This window comes from Ambystoma mexicanum, chromosome 2p (genome assembly GCF_040938575.1).
Source record: "Ambystoma mexicanum isolate Mex_15411 chromosome 2p, UKY_AmexF1_1, whole genome shotgun sequence".
In the NCBI taxonomy this organism is placed as follows: domain Eukaryota; kingdom Metazoa; phylum Chordata; class Amphibia; order Caudata; family Ambystomatidae; genus Ambystoma; species Ambystoma mexicanum.
Window position 1 is genome coordinate 993219845 of NC_090923.1, and position 17022 is coordinate 993236866.

Here is a 17022-nt window from a genome sequence, read left to right on the forward strand (position 1 = left end):
CATTCTGCCCCACAGGGCTGAATGGGGATGGGGACGTCGGATGCACCGGCACATTCAGCGTTGTGCCGGTGCATCTGACGTGCTCTGCTCGCGGGTGCCATTACACCCACCAGGAAAAACCTGGCGGGTGATACGGCACCCGCAGGCAGTGCATGTAGTATGGCGGTCCGGGAACTATGGTACCGGCATGCTTACCGGTAGTTCTCGGACCGCCATGGTTGTGATGAGGCCCTCTGCATACTCCCATCTTGTAATGTGTTGAGGTATCTAAAGACTCTTCATACTCTGCTTTACTAATGTGTACAGATATTTAAAGTCTATGCATACTCCTGCTCTACTGTGTTCAGATATCTAAAGACTCTGCATACTCCCACTCTAGTGATGTGTACAGATATCTTAAAGACTTTGCATACTCCCACTCTACTGATGTGTTCAGATATATAAAGACTCTGCATACTATCTACTAATGTGTTGAGGTATCTAAAGACTCTGTATACTCTCTGTCTACCAATGTGTTGAGGTATCTAAAGACTCTGCAAACTCCTGCTTCACTAATGTTTTCAGATTTCTAAAGACTCTGCATACTCCCACTGTACTAATGTGATCAGATATCTTAAGACCCTGTATACTTCCACTGTACTAATGTGATCAGATATCTTAAGACTCTGCATACTTCCACTGTACTAATGTGATCAGATATCTTAAGACTCTGCATGCTTCCACTGAACTAATGTGATCAGATATCTTAAGACTCTGCATACTTCCAATGAACTAATGTGATCAGATATCTTAAGGCCAGACTTCTTCACTTACTCAGATGCTTTAATGGAAGGAGTCTTAGCATGATGCCAGTCAACCCTTGGAGTGGTTTCCGTGGTCACTGTAATGGAGGTCTCATCGTCTTCATCACCAAAGCTAACACAAGACTTGGCCACCCCTTTCTTCTTCTTCTGAATCCGACCCTTGTTTTCCAGTGGCTCCTAAAAGTTTAAAAGGATCAGTTGAGTGATGACATCTCTGTTGGAAAATCTACATTCTGCCACTAGATGCAGGGGTCCCCCCAGAGGCAATGGTGTAACTTTTGGGGATATGCGACCCTTCCTTAAACAGCCCATTACATTATTATTTAATTCACATTGTATTGAAATTAGAGCAGAAGGATTGTCCACCACGAGTATAGCCAAGCATCGATATGCAATGCAAAGATTTGCACAGTTGTATGCAAATCACTGTTCCTTGTCTTTCCCCTTGTTTGCATTAGCAGAGCGGGTATTAAACGCGTCGGTCATGGGCGATTACCGCGCCGCCAATGGCACAGCCTTATCTGGTTTGGGTGGAGAAGGGCTGGGCTAGGGTTACCAAGGTGTATAGAAGGAGCAGGGAAGGGGCTGCGAGGGAATGGAGAAAGCGACCTCCCCAAAGTTTGACAGTGGAAAGGAGGCGAGGGGATCAAGGGATGAGAGAGCTGGGGTATAGGGGGGTAGCCTCCTTAAAATGAAGGGGATGGCGTTGAGGCGGTGGTTGAAGAGGTGACACCCCTTTGAGCATAAGGAATGCTGCGGAGCCGGGAGACCCATAAGAAGCGAGGCACTGCAAGTGAATGCGCAGTAAAGACCAGCATCCAAGGAGCAGTGTCGAAGAAACAACGCGATAAAGACACGTTGCGACACACCCCTACTGTGATCTGCTCATATTTCCCATGGGGAGAGAGAGCCAAGACATACAAGGCAACCACGGGGGTTCGAGAGAAAACAGAAACAAGCAATGGCAATGCCAACTGTTTCGGCTTTTGTGTAGGCATAGGAAAGGCACTTTCCCGGCACTGTCGAGGAGGCATTAACCAGCCATTTATGGTAGCAGGATTAAAATAGTGGGAGCTCATTGGCATCTAATAGCAGTGCCTGGCAAATTCCTAATCCTTACACACAAGCCAAAACTGTTGGCTTTGCCAATGCTTGTTTTTAACAGGACTTCAGTGAAGGAAACACATATTGCTTATAAATCAAGAGGTTGAAGGCAGACCTAGTTAGGGCATTTGTATTACACCTGTAGCAGGCTTACAGCTCCAATGAAGTCATTTATTCTTAGAAGAAGCTTGATGGTAGGGCAGGGGCAGGAACTGGATCGGAATGGCCTTAGGGATTAGCTTGGCCACGGACAGTTACCAAACAACATCTACAATCTGTGTGCCCCTCCTCATATGTCATTTCTCCCTATCTGTACTCGAATGCAATAGTTTTGACTTGCCACCTAATAGCCCAAACTAAAAAAGAAAAGGGGTCAGATCGAGAAAACAGATCGTCTTCGGGCCTGCCAATCCAACCATACCTACTGTCTTCATTCTCCAACGCTGTTGCGTTTATTCACCCACTCTAAAAATGGTCTCCAAAATGTCTCAAATTTCTGCATTTTCTCTGCTGTTCATCGAATCCTTCGGCCGGCCTACTGTGCCCATGTTTTACTGCTCTGCCTCCTTTTGATTTGGAGATATTTAAAACTTTAAAAAATGGCTGCTGTGTGGGTTTATGCTGTGCATGTGCGGGATCACCATTACTGCATGCAGAAACTGTATGTCCACATGTATAAACAGCATTCCGGTCACACCACATGCGGTTTGCCGATTTCATTGCCTTCAGCATTACGGCATATATGGCGGTAAAACCCAGATTGTGTGGTGACTCTCATATTTGCACGTACAGTGACGGTAAATACTCATAATGAAGCACAAGTGAAATGATATGATAGTTTATTTATAAAGTGCCTATACACAATGTGTTTCCAAGCGTTTCAAGGCAAGGGAGGGCACAAGGGCAAATACAATGACATTCTTACAGGCCATGAACAGTAAGGATGTGAAATTAACTATCGTACTCGGCCTGACGACATTCCAGATAGTGCAAGAGCTAAGACGTAGATGAGGAAGGGAGGGGGAGAGTGGGAAGGAAATGAAACAGACAGGCGTGACGACATTTGTGGTAGAGCCGGAGAAAAACAAAAGGTGAGGGAGAGGGGTGCAGAAAGGGAGGGGAGGAACAAAACAAGCGACTATCGTGTTATGCTTGACCACATTTCAGATAGTGCTGGAGGGGGGAGGGACTAAGGGGGGGAAGAGACAGACGAGATTGCTATCATACTAGGTCCAGGGACAATTCTGATAGAGTAAGTGCATAGAAGAAAGTAAGGGGAGGAGGGGAGGAGAAAGAAAAAGGGATAATGGTAGAGGAGGAGAGAACAGAGAGTAAGCAGTCAAAAAGAGTGGAGAAGCAAGAGGGAAGAGTGAATACAATTGCAGAAGTGAGCAGTAACACATAATGTTGAAAGCCAGGATACAAGATGAAGATGGGAACAGCATGAATCAGGGCCACCATGAGCACAAGATGCAAAGGAAGTCCAGCATGAGAGTTGAGAAACGGTGACGCACCGTGAAACAATGAAGTCCATAAAAGTCAATCCAGCATTGGCCACAAGACGGTGATGGTCAAACCAAAATGTATCAGGACAGACTCCTGCAGAAGTAGGCTGGAGGGAGAGGGAGCAGGGTACAAGAAACAAGCAAAACAGGCAACACCTGTGTGCGAGAAGGGTGGGGGGCACAAGGGAACATGCGCAAGGGACGTGGGCAATCTAAATCTTGATTAGTCCCGTAATAAGTGGTAATTCTTTTAATATCTGGGGATTCCAGTTCTTTTGTTAGCCATCTATTCACTGAGTCCTTGTGCGTGTTTTTGAGTGAACCTTTTTTGGTGTTTATAATACCAAGCCCCAGAATAGCTGTTTTCATGAAGTGCATGGTGACGTCATGTATTGAGTTTTCTTGAGGTAGGAACTTAAAGCATCCCTCAAATGAATCTCAAAATAGGATAATACTTCATTCAAGTCCCTTGACGTCTCAGAAATGTCCCCTCTTTTCCAAATGTTCGGGCCAGCATTGCTGCGCCAAGAGATCATTCTCAGAACACTACTCATTCTTCTTTAGGTTCTGTTAAAAAATTATCTGTCAGGCAACTATAATTAAACATTCTAGCAAAAAAGCAACAATTGGCAACCAGTGGCTCTGGTTTTCCTTTACGAAGTCACTTACAAAAGAAAACCCACACCGATTGGTTTTACCAATGCTCGTCTTCCATAGTATACCTAAAGCTATGGAATAGTCTATGAATAAATGTTCTTTAAGGCACTGGCCTTCAATTTCATATATTTGCCTACAATCTGGCTTAACGATGTGGCCAATGAACAAATAAAGAAAAAAGTGGACAGAGTAAAGCTAAATCAGAAGGCCACCAATTGTATAAAATGCTTCCAAAACAAGACCAAAAGGAAGCCCTGAAAAATGTCCTCACCTCGATTGATACATAGAAATGGGTATGGTTCCCAAAAGATAAAAGGTCCAAAATATTTGATTGTACCCAACATCAGGTACACTAAAAAACCTCATTACCAACACTATCTGCATCTTAGCACTGTCTCAAAAGAGGCCATTATATCAAAAATACCCAGGGTTCTCACTTGACTTAACAAAGGCACAAACTAGGATAGCAGTCACCACCTCCTAGCTCTTACTCCACCTACTCCAATGCCCAATCTCATACCTCCCTCCTCAATGCCAAATCTCATTCCCCTCTCAGCTCCCCATGGATCAAAAATGTAGCTATCATAGAATCCTGCCTCAACTATGAAAACTCCAGCTATGTGAGTCTGCCAGAGCAGCAAATATGCCGCCTGCAACTAGTTCAGAGGACTACAGCCAGTCTGGTAGTGGGAGAGGAATCCTGGGACTCTATTATGTACTTCACCCAAGGATACTTTGGCTAGCCAGGAAGGTGTGCGTAATCGTCAATGACGCCAACATGGTATTGCATGATTCGGGGGGCACAGGGGCAGTAATCCTGATTGATTTGTTGGCTGCTTTTGATACCATTGATCATGCAGTCTTGCTGAGACGCCTTGCAGGGGCCGGGCTCTCCGGGGTGGTTCTGTCGGAGTGGTCCCATTCTCTCTCTTTACCACCATTCCGTTATGCTGCACTTCACTGTGGGGTCCCCCAAGGCTCCGCTATCTGCCCTGTTCTGTTCAACATCTATGTTCAACCACTGACAAGGCTCATCGCCTCCCATGGCTTCGCTTGCTATGCCTGCGCCGATGATACCCAGATCCTGGTCCGCCTGGATGTGGCTGTACCAGAGGCGGCTGTCAGGCTTAGGACATGCTTGGAAGCCGTGGGGGAATGGATGTCCTCAAACTGGCTGAAACTGAAAGGGGAGAAGACAGAACTATTGGTGGTGGGTCCTCCTGATGCCGCTGCTTCCTAGTGTCGCCTCTTTTTGACTACTTCCCCTGCCCCATTCCTATGCCTACTGTTAAAGATCTGGAGGTGAAAATTACATCCTCACTCTCTATGGCCGCTCAGGTCAGCTCGATCTGTCAGGTGGGGCATCTCAAGGTGAAGGTATTGTGGAAATGCTTGCCGTTTTTGCCCCTACCCCCACACTTTCGGCACCGGTTGTCCCTTCACTAGTGCTTTCTTCTCTTGATTATTGCAATGAGCTACTTTTGGCACAGCCATCTTATCTGATCCGGCACCTTCAAGTCTTACAAAATCTGGTGGCCTGGGTCGCTATTTCCACTCCTTGCAGGGCTCAAATTTTTCCTGTCCAGCGCTGCCTCCACTGGCTCCCTATCGCGGAAAGAGTGCAGTTTAAGGCACACTGCATGGTTTTCATGCCCTTCATGGGACCGGGCAGCCTATTTGCATGCCAGGTTCCAGTTTTAAGTAACTCACTGTTCTCTTCACTGTGCCGTAACTATTCTGGCAGAGGTTCCTCGCTTCAGATTGTCCTGGGAAGGTGGGCGGGCCTTCTCGGTGGCAGGTGCCATTATGCGGAACTCTCCCCCTCTGGCCATGTGGAGGGTGGGTGATTATCTGGCCTTCAGGAGAGCTTTGAAGACCTATCTGTGTTAGTCTCTCTGCTACTTTTCGGGTAGCGCCTTGATGCCCTCGGGCGACCGTGCGCTTTATACGTGTGGTACAAATAAATAAATAAATAAACATCATTCTTATTATTATTAGGGTGTTTATTGAGCATGGACCTGGCTTCAGGAAGTAATGGAGTACTTTACAAGTCATGTACAAACATCATCTACAGATAGGTCTGAAATACCTCAACAAAAGAATAAGAGTACTATAGACCAGGCATTTCAGCTTCAGTTGCTGGTCCAAAAGTATGTCTACTAAAAGAAGATGCACCTATATGTTACATTTATTGACTTGAAATGTGCCTTCAATGCTGTCCCTAGGGCAACGTTGTGGGAGGCTCTACACAAGCTTAATATTCCCCTGCAGCTCTTACGTGGAATTCAGGATCTATATAATCGCAATACTACTGGAGTTAGATGGAAAATAGCAGGGGATCTGGCGGCACCAATCCCCATTGAACAAGAGGTGAAACATGGGTGAGTGCTTGCACCAACTTTATTCTGTTTGCTTATTAGTAAAATCATATCTAGACTCATAGATCTTAAATATGACGCACCCAAATTAGGTGGGGATAAAATCCTGATTTTATTATTCATGGATGATGCCGTGTTGCTCTCAATGGCCCTCATTACGACCCTGGTGGAGAACCATGGTGCAATTTGCACCATGGTCCATGGCGCTAAGCTGCCAACTCCGCCATGGTGGTTGGCGGACTTACCGCCCCATTCCGACCTTGGCGGGGCGGTAAGGCCCCAATCCCCATTTACCCTTCCCCATTCCCATTTTTGCCCCATAGGGTATAATGGGAGTGGGGAAGGCGTTAATTACGCCACCGTAAATTACGGTGGCGTAATTAACAACAAGTCCCGTAGCGCCATGGATTTTTCCGCCTGCAAAAAGCAGGCGTAAAAATCACCATGGCGCTACGGGAACTCGTACTCTGGCGGAAAGGGGCGCCATGGTTTACGCCGGCGTAAACCCCTTTCCGCCAGGGTCGTAATGAGGGCCAATGACTCATGCTGGTCTCCGCCAGCAGTCAGAAATGCTGCAGACTCATTATTAACTATGCTAAAACCAAAGCAATGGTATTTCATAAGCTTGGGTAGTAGGGCTCCACCAGATTGAGGATTACGATTGAAGGCCACATTATGGAGCAGGTGGCGAGACATTTCATGTTGCAAAGTGATTTGTTTAGATGACTATAAAAGCTTTGGATTTAGGGGTGTTTCTTTGACAGTGCCTTTTCATGCAGTTCTGCTCTGCATTCTGTTTGAATTTTGCTGTTCCAGCTGCGTCTGGGGCCCTGAATAAAACTGTGTTACTTCTTACCTGGCATACACTCCTTTTTGACTACTTTTGTAATTTCGTACTGGTGAGTTCCGAGTTGAGTTCCGAGGTAACCCCCTGAACATTTTTGGAGGCCCCAGAGGGATACATCAGTTTTCCCGACCAGAAGTGGGGATTCCATCCGTACTCCCAGAGGAGTGCGGGATAGCGCTTGCGGACCAGTCCTAAGAGCTCAAATATTGAGGAGGCCCGCAGGCGACAAGTTCCCGAATGTCCGCTTGGTCAGAGCGCTACCTTTGCTCTGAAGGGGTACTAGCCTTTAAAGGGAGACTCAGAGGTCGAGAAGAGTGGAGAATCTCCTAAGAGGATATGTGAGTGTACCCATGCACAAACGTGCAGGGAGCCGGATGGATTATTTTTATAGTGTATAGGACGCACCCTCAAGAGGTCGAGGGTGATTGGCCATAGTAGTCTTAGATTTTAAGTCCATTTATCCGATAGGGAGGTGGCACATCTGCTCTAGAGCAGAGGGTTGCATAGTAAGTGGCAGACCTTGTTAGACAAGAGTTGTGCAGGCAATTGGTATAGTTGCATAATTGTTTACATTCTTTTGGGTTAATGAGTTCGGACAAGAGAACTGAAATGGGGAAGAAGCATATGCGCTAGCATTTTTGTGAGTAGTAGCAGTTTATCGTGATAAAGTGTAAATTGTCTCAGTTTTTGTTTTTTGTGGCTGTGGAGATTACGCAAGGACCAGAGCCAAACTAATGTGTAAATATCAAAAGAGCTCTGTAGCGTGTGCAGGGGGTACGGCCGAAGGAAGGGAGGAGCATCCGCACTCTCGGTATACTAACATAGGACATTGTTGTTAAGGTGGTGGGCCTGTGGAGAGGGCCATTCATGTACTAATAAAAACTGACAGGACGGGCCTGTGGAGAAGGCCATTGTACGTAAGAGTGGAATGAGAGGTGTGAAAGGGCGGGGCCTGTGGAGAGGACTAGTGAGTATGAAATAGGGTGAATTGAGTGAGTTTAAATAAAAAGGTATATAAAGAAAAGGGGGATTACTCTAATAATCAGGAAGAGGTTGCGATAAACATCATCCCACTGGATGGATGCACCCCTTGATCACATGTGTAACAAAAGGTGCCCCAATATCATGATAAAATAGTAAAGTGCCACTTCCACTGGGCAAACAACACAGTGGGGAGGTGTTATCAGGAAGGGCCTGGGGAGGGAACATTCGATAAAGGTATTATCGACAGTATATGCTCACACCTGTGGGCTAATTATATAGAAGCCAAGCTCAAAAAGAGATAAGACACTTTAGGCCTCTGGAAGCTGTATGAAGAAACTAAAAAAAATGGGAGATGGGGAGTGCGCCACCCCCTCCCTATGCAATGTACCCACTGTTGAAACCAACTGCAGGATATACAAATCCTAGGTGAGTATCTCAAGATAAGGAGGGATCAAACAAAAATAAAGACGAGTGTGAAACAAACTCTAGGAATAAGGATGATAAGGGGAAAAGGAAATACACACAGCAACTTGACTCAGTGTTCAGGGAAGCAGAAAAAGCTATGGAAAGGCAGATAGAGAAAAAGGGGAGGAACAAGGAAAGACAGCAGACGAGCAGGAATGGACAGCAGGATGCATACACATTAAAATTGATAAATGGGGACATGACTTGGATGACTGTGAACTAGAGATGACAGAGGGTGATCACACTGTATCAGATTGGGAGGATAGCAGCGATAGCGACCATAGGGATGAAAGGGAGGAAGAGGAGAGAGATGAATCATCGGGGGACTGGGCAAATATGCTTCGGAGCAGGAATACTAGAATGACAGTAGCAAAAAGACCACAGTGAGGGAATAAACCCAGAGGGCGAACGCAGATGCCCCTTTTGCAGAAAGCAAAGGGAAGAGGTGCATTACATGCCTTGGCAGACAATAGACAGGGATAATTAGATCTACAGTTTACCTTCACTAATAGTGGAGGCGAGTAAATGGATTTATGTTTTTGAGAAGGAGACAGAAGGCATTACACTGGTCATAGGAGACATTAAGAGTTTATTGGTGGTATTGGTGGGGGAGCAAAGTGACAACATTTGGCAACAAGCGGGATATGCAGGGCTACAATTAAGTTCTAATATACATGACAGAGCACACTTTGACAATTGTCGAGCACATGGGTGGAAAGCTCTGAGAGCTGTATCCAGATACGTCAGACATGGGGTCAATATTAGCACGAAAAATGATGCCGGATGAGGACTCAGCAGAGTATATACAGTCCATGCAAGAGATGTGGACAAAGGAAAATAAACAGTTCTGGGATGACAAAACACCTTTGTTTTAACACATCTTAGTGAGGAGACTCCCTGCGGATGTGCAGGTTTGCCTAGAAAAAATTGTTGGGTTAGAAGTGAAAGGATGGCCTGAGATATAGGCAACTATTGCGCACTGTTGTAAAAGGAGGCAGGAGAAATATAAAGAAATAGCAGACAACGCGGTAAAAGAGGAAAATAAATGAGTATAGAAAAAACTGCCTAAAATAAGCATGGAAGGAGCAGTGGCCACGGGACCAGTTGTTGTGCCACTCGCCCAACAAGGGGTGCTCCCAGTAGCGGTGGTAACACAACAAGGAGGATACATGCAAGCACCTTATAATCAGCAGTGGGGGACGGTACAGATGCAACAACAATCAGCATTTACCAACACACAACAGCCGATGGTTTTCATATGCGGGAGGAGTAAGTAAATACACGGGACTGTACAGACAGGAAGAGGATATTATGCAAGAGGAAGGGGAGTTGGTTACAGGGGTATTGGGCCACAGTTTGGATGACAATGTTTTGCGTGTGCCAACTTTGGTCATTTTGCCCAAACATGCCCACATATTGCGCAAGCAGGGCAGCAAGGAGTGCAGCAACAGCAGGTATATATGCAGACGCAGACACCTCAACAGAGGCAAGTGATACCACAGCAGCAACTACAATTGCTGCCCACACATCCACAGGGTATACTAGTCCAGGGACAAGCACAAGTACAAGGTGGGGAGATGGTGGGAACACAAGGTACAGTGAGCGTACTTCAAGCACAAGCATACACACAGGTACAAGAAAAAGTAACAATAATGGGATGGCATGCAGTGCCCCAATACATGGGAGTGGCAGTGGTGGGCGGAAATCCATTCACATCTTCTGCAAACACATTTTCCCAATAGGGGTGCCCACGGGAAGTGCAAGTGTGACCTGTCCTAGCAGCAACTGAAGACCCTAAAGAGGAGCCTGAGGTAGCAGTTCACATAGGACAGAGGGGATTTCCCTTTCTCATAGATACTGGGGTGACCAGATCATTTATAAAAGAAGAGGGATTTCTATTATCCAACATCAATGTTGACACACAAGGCTTTTCGAGGAAAGTTTTGAATGTTCTCCTGACTAAAGATTTGCCATTAACACACATATCAACATTCTAGGAAGAGACTTGTTAAGCAAACTGAAAGCCACAATTTCATTTTCAGAGAAGGGGATGGTGTGCACCACACCTGGGATGTACCCAGCCAGGGTAGCAGTGTTGATATAGGCATACTATGCACGCAGCACAATGAGAGGGATAACCACACACAGACAGGTCTTCCTGTATGGGGTGCAGGTGCTGCTGGGATGGACCCCTGAAATTGATGGAAAGCTGTTTCGATTATACAATGAACTTCTGTTCAGACCATGGTACCCCTCCACCGTTACTTCAGGCACATATACACTGCTATACCTAGAGGAAGTAGTGATGAGAAAAGACATTATTATATTGGTTGCTACTTATGATGACAACATGGATTGGCGATCAATTCTATGAATCGATCCCACCCTGACACTGACAGGAGTAACAGACACAGAATTATTTGCTACCAAAGACGATGAGGAGGGAGAGGTAGTGTTTGAACTGAGCATACCATGTCCAGTGCACATAAAATAAAGAGCAGATGTCTCAGATGACACAATTGGTGAAGAAAGAAATAAAATACTTGCAGGAGGATCTGGAGAAAGTTTCAAAGGGCCTATGTTAAAGGGACCCCTTGATGTGGGCATACTAAAAGGGGCAGGGGCAGTACACATTAAAATAGAAGAATGAGCTCTGTTATCATGAGTGAAGCAATACCCCATGTCCCGAGAAGCAGATGAGGGCATATATGTGACATTGCAGCAAGGTATAATACAGGAATCCACATCACCCTGCAATACGGTTATCTATCCATTTAAAACATCAAAAGGGAGGGGCATGGCATTTCATAAAGGATTTATGCCCCCTTAACAACATTATTGATGCAGAATACCAATTAGTTCCAAGCCCTGTGACAATTTTGTGTAGCATTCCAGCAGAGACATACTACTTCACAGTTGTAGATTTAAAAAATGCCTTTTTCTCCATTGGCCTGCATCCAGACTCCAGGTATATCACTGCATTTATGCATCTCGGGACCAGATTCAAACATACAAGAATGCCTCAAGGGTACTGTGAGGGGCACAGCATATTCAACAGAGTAATACAAATGGATCTGAGCAATTTACAGGTTGGAGCACAGTGATACAATACGTAGATTACCTTTTAGTGTGGAGCACAACAGAAGAGGATTGCAGAAGGGACTCAGTGACACTAGTGACATTGCTAGCTGACAAAGGGTACAAAGTTGACAGTGAGAAATTGTTCACGTGGTCCAGATTGTGTGAGCAGACATGAGACAAATAACACCAGAGAGAGTTGAGGCAATACATAAACCACCCAGACCAAAGACAGTGAAAGAAATGCAACAGTTTCTAGGGCAGGGCATGGGTTTCTGATTACTCCACGTATAACAGGCCATTACTACAAGCACTTAAAGAAGCTCAGACAAAAGCAACATGCAATGGACAGCTGAAATGGGTGAACGTTTTGACAAACTCAAACATGAGCTAGCACATGCATCAGTATTGGCCACACCCAATTACAAAGAGAAGTTTCACTTGTGTTCCCATTCAGATGGTAAAGTAATGACAGCTGTACTAAAACAAAAGAAGGGACAGGGACACAAGCCACTTGCTTATTACAGTGGATCACTAAATCCAGTAATGCAGGGACACTTCCCATCTGAGCAAGCACTTGCTGCTGCTGCATTTGCAATTGAGAAAGCTTCCACAATTACAATGGGGAGCACTGTAATTTTGTACGTGGGACATGCACTGTTCATAATATTAGAAAGGACCAAATCAACATTGACAACTCAGAGATCTTCAGGGTACAGAGTAATACTGACAAACCCTGCAATAGAGGTGGTAAGGTGCAGAACAATAAACCCAGCAGAATTAATTGCAGAACAAATTGAGGAGGGATATTACATACATGATTGTGTTGCATGCATAGATAGGAGTGAAGGAAACTCCCCGGTAAAAGAGGAAGTGACTGAAGGGGGGGACATGATCTTTTTTGATAGAAGCTCAAGTATTGACCAAAGTACAGGACAAAGACATTCAGTTTCAGCAGCAGTGGGACACAAACATGGAATACACAAGGAAGAGGAGTTGATAGTGTACTCACACACATGATTGCCAGCACACTACTCTGCACAAGCAGCAGAATTAGTGGCGTTAATTGAGGCACTAAATATGTCAAAAGTTCAAGTGGTTAACATCTTTTCCGCCTCTGAATACGTAACATCCACTGTGCATTCAGGGCTGCCATGTAGGGAAAGGAGACGGTTCAAACGAAGTGATGGCACACAAGTACAACATGCAGCACTATTGAGTAACTTATTAGAATTGTTACCACTCCCATAGAATGGGTGTTAATAAAGTGCAAGGCCCATACAGGAGGGCAAGATTTAATTTCATTGGGTAACGAAAGAGCAGATAAAGCAGCAAAAGAAGCAGTGTATCTGCCAGAAGGGACACGTGCTTTTCTCTGGTGAAGGAGAAAAAATACCTCTTATGGCACTGAGAAAAACTAGCAAGGAAAAAGGTGCATTGCCTGAAAATATTAATGCAATCCCATTAGTACAAATAATAGAAAAACAGGGAAAAGCAACAGATGATGAAAACGAATTGTATAGGATGTTCTTGGTCTCCAACAGATTTAATTTGGTGGCACGATGGCACAGGCAAGGTGGTAATGGCAAAAAAGTTGTTGAAAGTGACACTAGAACAGCTCCACTACCCTGCCCACATATCAAAAGAGCATGTGGCTGCAGAGATAAGTGAAGACTGGTTTGTGCCAAACCTAAACGAGAATGTTTCTGAATTTGTAAACAACTGTATGATATGCTAAAAATCCTTGTCAGGTCACACTTTAAGAGTATGATGGGGAAGGCTGCTGTACCCAGAGGGGCCCTTGCGGCACTTGCATATCGACTAAGTTGATATGCAAGACAAATGTACCTCTTACAGATACATGCTTGTAGTGGTGTGTCCATTTTCATGTTGGCTTGCAGCTGGTCCCTGCGCCCATAATGACGTCCATTCAGCGGTGAAATTCTTGGTGATGGAGGTGTTCCCAAGGTGGGGGATCCCAGATGAAACTCGCTCTGACAATGGTCATCATTCTGCAAATGATTTGATTAAGGAAATAATGGCCCTCCAGGGGATCAGGCACAAATTATGCATGGTTCATCACCCACAAGCCAACCGTTTGGTTGAGAAGATGAATGGCCTATTAAAAATGCACATTACAAAGCTAACACATACGCTTGGAAAATCATGGTTGCACTCCTTACCTCATGTAATTTTCACTTTGCACAATTTGCCTGGAAGAGATCATCCTCTCACTCCACGTGAGATTGTTACAGTTCGGAGAATGCATGCTCCTACATCTCCATCACATACAATCTCTGACACCTGTTCCTCTGCTAATATTCTGGGGGGGGAGAGTTTCATATGTATCTCACAGAACGTACAAAATAGCTTCGATATTTATCCCTGCAGACAAGGCCTAGAACTCTGGCAGAGCAAACAAGTGATCAAGGGGGACAGTTTCCGCAAGCAGCACTTCTCTATCCATGGGACAGGGTGTAAATAAAAAACCACATCAGGAAGTGGAAAGAGGAGCACTTCACTGGTCCACACACAGTGACTTACTCAGCACCGACTGCCGTAAAGATTGAGGGACGCCGAGGATGGGTTCACATTACTGATGTGTGCAAAGACAAGAGCACCACCTGCCATTGAGAAGCGGAGCAGAGCACAGCATAATGGGAAGTATTTGCAAACTTTCATTAACTTTCTGTTCAGCTATAAGACTTTATAGAAGGCCAACAAGTGGAGAAAGAGGGGGAGGTTTTCAGGACAATGATTTTATAAACCAACGGTGAAAGATTTCTACATTTTGGATTATTGTTATGGTAGTGTGCATTAGTATTGGATTGATATGGTTGTTATGTTTTGTGTTTAACTACAAAAAAGTTGCATTTTTTAATAAAAGCATGAAGAAAAACAAAAGAAGTATTTTAAATTGGGAGGAATTCGATCATGACACTGAAAAAAGGCAAGAACTTACATCTAGGAATGTCTTGTATGATGACATGCTACAGTTGGGAAGAGAAAGAGCTCACTAATTCCACACATAATAGGAGCACTTAAGCTTTTTCTGCCCCAAGCATATGATGAAGCAGGATGGCCTTGTCAGACGCTCGACCTACAATACAGGGAAGCCCCTGGGGGAAAAGCTAAGACCTCTATTGAAAAAGAACTTCAGCAGCAAGGGGAGAGACTCCCACTGGACTGGGACCCACACACTTCTGTGAAGATCAAGTCACATCATCTTCCATAGTCACAGTACCTGGTCAGGATTGTGAATCAAGTGTACAATACCAAGGGGCTAAAATCCCACAGGTCAGGGACCCACACCCTTCTGTGAAGATCAAGTCAAGTAATCTTCATGGTTACAGTACCTGGCAGGATAGAGAACCAGATCTACAATACCAAGAGAGAAGAATCACATGGCTCTGGGACCCACATCCTTCTGTGAAAATCAAGTCAAATCATCTTCATTGTCACAGTACCTGGAAGGATAGTGAACCAGGTCTACAATACCAGGAAAGAAGAATCCCACTGGTCTGGGACTCACACCATTTTAGAAGATCAAACCAAAGCGTCTTCATAGTCACAGTACCTCGCAGGAGAGTAAACCAGGTCTACAATTCCAGAAGCGAAGAATCCCACTGGTCTGGGACCCTCACTGTTTTACGAAGATCAAGATAGTGAACCAGGTCTACAAAACCAGGAGAGAAGAATCCCACTGGTCTGGGACTCACACTATTTTAGAAGATCAAACCAAATCATCTTCATAGTCCCAGTCCCTGCCAGGAGAGTAAACCAGGTTTAACTCTCCAAGGAAAGAGAAATCCACTGGTCTGGTACGCGCACCTATAAGACTGGGAACTCATATAACTTTGGAGTGCAAAGCAAACCAGGGGAACAGGAGGCACCCCACCTCCCCCCTGATAATACTGAACTGTGAATTGTTAAAAGCAGAGAAGGGCTTGGGTGGAAGGGATTCACTCCGCCCAGCCCTTGAGAAATAGAACTGTGTTTATTTTCTCAGACAAGACCTGGAGAAGGGTATTATTCTCACAAGTGCAATTTTCACTGCATTGAAAACTGTGGCTCATTGTCAGGAAGAAAGTAACCATTCTTTTGGACCAAGAAAACCCACAATCCTTTTCTTTTTAGTTACAAGTGTAAGGGATAGAAGTAGGCATTTTGACCCGAAGGTGGACTTTTTGTATTTATTTGGACATTCTGACTGGCTCCTTAGTTTTTCTATTAGAGGCAGGGAAACCCCACTTAGAGTAAGGGAGCAAAATAAAAGTCTTTGCCAATCACGTTGCCACCATTGTGTCAGACTCATACGTCTCCATCCTTACAGTCTGCACCCTTACAATAGAGATTACAAACATACACTCAAGCAAGGAAAAACATAGTTCAAGAAACAATATGAAGCCAACATTATCCTGACCACACAAAACATACACACTCACCCCCACTACTTACATTCTACAAACATGCACTGAAGCAAGGAAATACATAATTCAAGAAACAATATGCAACTACCATTATCATGCCCACATACTACCTGCAACCCACTGCATACACATTACACACATATACTCATGCAATGAAGTACATAATGCAAGCAACAAAATGGAGCCAACATTATCATGCCTACAGAACTATATACAACACACACAGCATACACACTCAACCGCACTGCGCTCACCACCACCACGTATACTCTTAAAACACTTGTTTCTATGACACATGCTCCTACTTCACAAACACACACGTTCATATCACACATGCTCCTGCAACACATGCTCCTATGAATTACACTCCTACAACACATTGTTCTAAAACACACTCTTTCTACACATACCCATACCACACAGGCACCTACAAGAAGGGCTGCAATCACGTTCCCAGAGCGCATGAGTTTTACGGTCATGTACGTCTCTCATACATATTAAAAATCCACATTAAATGTAATGTTGACTTTAATATGACCTTTTAAATGGATAGGAGGGGTACAATGCATGAGCAGAATGGAGGCACAGTCTATATTAAAACCCTACACATACATGTGTGAGATTAACATTTTGTATAGCAACACTATTTACACAAACTCTTACTATGCACCTTCTTAGAACACACGCTTCTACAACACACACTTATATCACGCACACTCGTACGACAAGTGCTCCTATGAGACACGCTCCTTCAACATACACTCCCACAAC

At 44.7% G+C, this 17022-nt stretch overlaps 1 protein-coding gene across 1 annotated transcript in view; it reads right to left on the minus strand.

The window, feature by feature from the left end:
* Window positions 1-17022, minus strand: part of TSGA10IP (testis specific 10 interacting protein) — a 333990-nt gene that overhangs the window by 224756 nt on the left and 92212 nt on the right. The window contains exon 2 of the mRNA XM_069643063.1: window positions 814-980. Coding sequence (XP_069499164.1) covers window positions 814-980 — 167 coding nt within the window. The remainder of the gene's footprint in view (window positions 1-813; window positions 981-17022) is intronic.